Source organism: Salvelinus sp. IW2-2015, linkage group LG14 (assembly GCF_002910315.2).
Source record: "Salvelinus sp. IW2-2015 linkage group LG14, ASM291031v2, whole genome shotgun sequence".
Lineage (NCBI taxonomy): Eukaryota > Metazoa > Chordata > Actinopteri > Salmoniformes > Salmonidae > Salvelinus > Salvelinus sp. IW2-2015.
Genome location: NC_036854.1, coordinates 31605303 through 31609467, shown reverse-complemented (window position 1 = coordinate 31609467; position 4165 = coordinate 31605303). Strand labels below are relative to the sequence as shown.

At 46.9% G+C, this 4165-nt stretch overlaps 1 protein-coding gene across 1 annotated transcript in view; it reads right to left on the bottom strand.

Moving 5' to 3' along the window:
• map3k15 (mitogen-activated protein kinase kinase kinase 15) overlaps positions 1–4165 on the bottom strand; it is a 36809-nt gene that overhangs the window by 17650 nt on the left and 14994 nt on the right. Inside the window, 7 exon segments of the mRNA XM_070446799.1 lie at positions 2083–2210; positions 2717–2850; positions 3028–3115; positions 3226–3321; positions 3434–3483; positions 3602–3709; positions 3803–3953. Of these exon segments, the coding sequence (XP_070302900.1) occupies positions 2083–2210; positions 2717–2850; positions 3028–3115; positions 3226–3321; positions 3434–3483; positions 3602–3709; positions 3803–3953 (755 nt within the window).

Below are 4165 nucleotides of genomic sequence, written 5' to 3'. Positions count from 1 at the left end.
TTAACCTGGCGTGTCGTTGTTGCGCGGGTGTTTGGAGGACAAAATACATTATACTGATGGCCCACATGGTGCACACGCGCAGCCGGTTTGGGTTCCGTGTGGTAAGAGTTACTTATGATGTCACGCTGTTGTCACCCATCATTCTGATTCTCGTTGAACTAATTCATAACCGCAGTCTCCTCCAGGATCTGTGTGTTGTAGAAGAATTAACTGGTTACGACCCTCTATTCAAGCGGAACCACCAACCTGGGTATTGAAACGCAGAAAGCTCTAACAGCTGACAGTAGCTGTAGCCTCATTAAGAATACTACAATCACACTATTGAAGAGAGCAGCAAAGCAGCTGACAGACTGCCTTGATACAACACACACTTACAGAGACAGCAACGCTGACATGGACTGCCTGTTAGAGTATCGAACTATCACACTATAGAGCGATGAAAGCCAGCGAACGCATACTACAGGGACGTCAGCACTTTATAAACATCACATGCCTAGAAGTGATCAGCATATCGCTAACAGGACTGCACCTGTGTTATATCACACACACTTAGATGAGACAGCAAGCGCTGACAGACTATGCTGTTATACTACACCACACACTAAGATAAAGAATAGTCAGTCAATACGCATGAACAGACGCCTGTTATACACAATGCGAAACTTAGAGAGTATTGTAGCAGCAGGTAATATCACACTAGACAGACTGAGCCGGTATACACTGAGCCAATCCACACATATAAGAAGTGGCTAGTAGACAAGCCATCTACTGAGTTAAAATATTAACCTAGCAAAGCTAGCCTCCTACAGTTAGGCTGCACAGACCTATATCAGGAGCAAGATGCAGCAGTTGAAGCAGAGATGAACAGTATAAGAACAAGTAAACAAATCAGAGATCAATACACATGAATCTAGAAGCGATCAGACAGACAGACAGACAACAGACAGACAGACAGACAGACAGACAAACAGAGCGAGACAGACAGCACAGACAGACAGCAGACAGACAGACACAGACAGCAACAGACAGACAGACAGACGAGACCAAACTAGAAACAATGCAAGACAGACAGACAGACAGACAGACAGGAACATAGCAGACAGACAGACAGACAGACAGACCAGACCAGACCAGACAGACAACAGACAGACAGACAGGACAGACAGACAGACAGGACAGACAGACAGACAGACAGAACAGGACAGACAGGGACAGTATCTAGATAACAAAGACAGACAACAGACAGCGAACAGACAGACAGAGACAAGACAGACAGACAGACGACAGACAGGTACAGACAGACATACATATCAGAACAGACCAGACAGACAGACAGACAGACAGCAACAGACCAGAACAGACAGAAGACAGACAGACAGACAGACAGCACAGGACACAGCAGAGCAGACAGACAGACAGGACAGACAGACACACAGACAGCACAGAGCAGACAGACAAGACAGCCAACAGACAGACAGGACAGACTAGACAGACAGACAGACAGACAGACAGACAGAAGACAACGAGCCAAGACAGCAGACAGACAGACAGACAGACAGACAGACGAGAACGCGACTCAGAGCACACCAGACAGGACAGACAACAGACAGAACAGACAGACCACACGAGCAGAGCACTATCAGACACAGACAGGACAGACAACGAAGACAGACAGACAGACCAGACAGATCAGACAGACAGACACAGACAGACAGACAGACAGACAAATCAGCACGACCAGACAGACAGATCGAGACAGACCAGAAGACAGACACACAGACAGACAGACAGACAACAGACAGCACGAGACAGAACAGACAGACAGACAGACAGACAACAACAGACAGACAGACAGACGACAGACAGACAGACAGACAGACAATCAAGACAAGACAGGACAGACAGACCAGACAGACAGACAGACAGACAGACAGTACAGAGTCAACAGACAGACAGTACAGACAGGACAGACAGACAGACAGACAGACAGTACAGGACAACAGACAGACAGACAGACAGACAGACAGAAGACAGGACAGACAGACAGACAGACAGACAGGACAGACAGACAGACACACACACCTCCAGGGACTTGCTCCATGAAGATCTTGATGTATCCGTCCTCTGAGACTGAGCCCAGGTACTGAACAATGTTCCTGTGCTTCAGGTACTTATGCAGCGCTATCTCCTCATGAAGGGGTTGGGAGTACCTAACACACACAGAGAAGAGGGTTACACACTAACTAGCTCTCACAGTCTCACGTCAGAACTAAAACTTCATCCATGTTTCTCAAACGTCAAATTTGGAAGTTGTTGCAAATGTCAAATTACAAAGTGTTTAAGGGTAAGTTTAGCATTAACTCAGAATATTTAAGGTTAGGGTTAATTTTAGGCATTATGTCTGAAATCTTAAGGTTAGCCATTAACTGCAAATGGTTAAGGTAAGTGTTGGGATAGCCTTGAAACAAACATTTCAAAAACAACTTTCTAGCACTGGATTCAAACTTACAACCTTTGTAGTCAGAGGCAGATGCTTCCACCCATCTCCTATCCCCGTCCACAACACCTTAGCAAAACCCAAACCAACTTGAAGGTAACAGCGCTCACTGTTGCCTCTAGTGTCCGGTTTCTACGTCATCTCCCGACGTCCTCAGACATGGATGGACGTTGAATACTGACTTGTATCACGGTGACCTGGCTGAACACACCCACTGACCTGCTGTCTCTCTCTGGTATCTCTTTAATGGCGATGCGGACCTGGTTGCTCATGTCTCTCCCAGCGTACACCACTCCATAGGTCCCCCGGCCCAGCACCACACGGTCCGCCTTCTCGTTAATGTCATACTCGTACTGCAACACACGCGCGCACACACACATGTGCAAAAACACATACAAAAACACACACACCTATTTATATGCACTCACTCGTACTGAACCATAGAGTGAGAGGTAAGCACAGATCCTTGTGGAACACATATTCCACACACACACACCCACACATGAATGCCGAATATAACAAACACTGACCTCCAGTGTGTCTCCGTCTCCATCTCCCTCCAGCTCCACTGCATTTCCTGTTCCATCAGAAATCATCTCCTTCACCATGGAACAGAACCTACACACAGACCAGAGAAAGTGTCAATACAACAGACATAGAAACAAGACGTACCTGAGCTGAATGTATGATGTCTGTCAGTGAGAATGGGACTGGGGTGTGATCCTGACCGGCCACACTGGTCTTCAGTAGAGAAGTAGATCTGGAAGTCATCTGAGTTGTCGTGAACATACAGGAAACAACAGCGCTCATCAAACTTAGAGATACTGAGGGGAAAGGAATGGGGAGACAGGAAGGGGAGGGTTGTTTTTAAAGCATGCCACATACAAACACTAATGTTAACATGAGCAAGAACATGAAAACCATAAACACACATACCTGATTCCTTTGATGGATGTTGCAGTGAAGTTCCACTCATGGATCCCTTTCTAGACATGGACAGAGAGGTCAGAGGTCGAGGTCGGTTAACACACAGGATAGAGGAGGAGTGTAGAGGAGGATCAGGAGAGGAGGAGAGGGAGAGGGTAGGAGGAGAGGAGTTCTGACCGTTTCAGCAGGGGAGACGTGCCAGATGGAGACGTTCTTCTCTTCCGCCTCGCTGTTGATGGAAACATATGAGGGCTGGTAGACCTTAGTAGGCTCTAGGATCAACACCTACACACACGCACACAGTGAGAGAAAAGGTGTGTGTATGAGTGTGTGTGTGTGTGAGTGCATGCGTGCACGTGTGCGTTTGTGTGTGTGTACCGGGAAGCGCAGTCCGTTGCTTTTTCCTCTAGTGGCCTCTACGATTATGTCCATCCAGAAGTTGAGCCTCTCTCTCTGGGGAGAGTGTTCTACTGTTGTCTTCTTAAATCTCTGGATCAACTGCAGGTTCTGAACCACAGACCGCAAGTACCTAGGAGAGAGAGAGAGAGATGTTAATGAATTGAAGAAATGGACCTTCTTTTTAAAATATTTTATTATAAACACACAACTAACACACACCCACACCTTGTAGAGGATGGTTCTCCGCTCGCTGCCCCTTTTCAGCAGAAAAATAAATAGATGGATGGAGAGGGAGAAAGACAAAGAGGGAGAGAAAGAGAGGTGGAGGGATGGAGAGGGAGA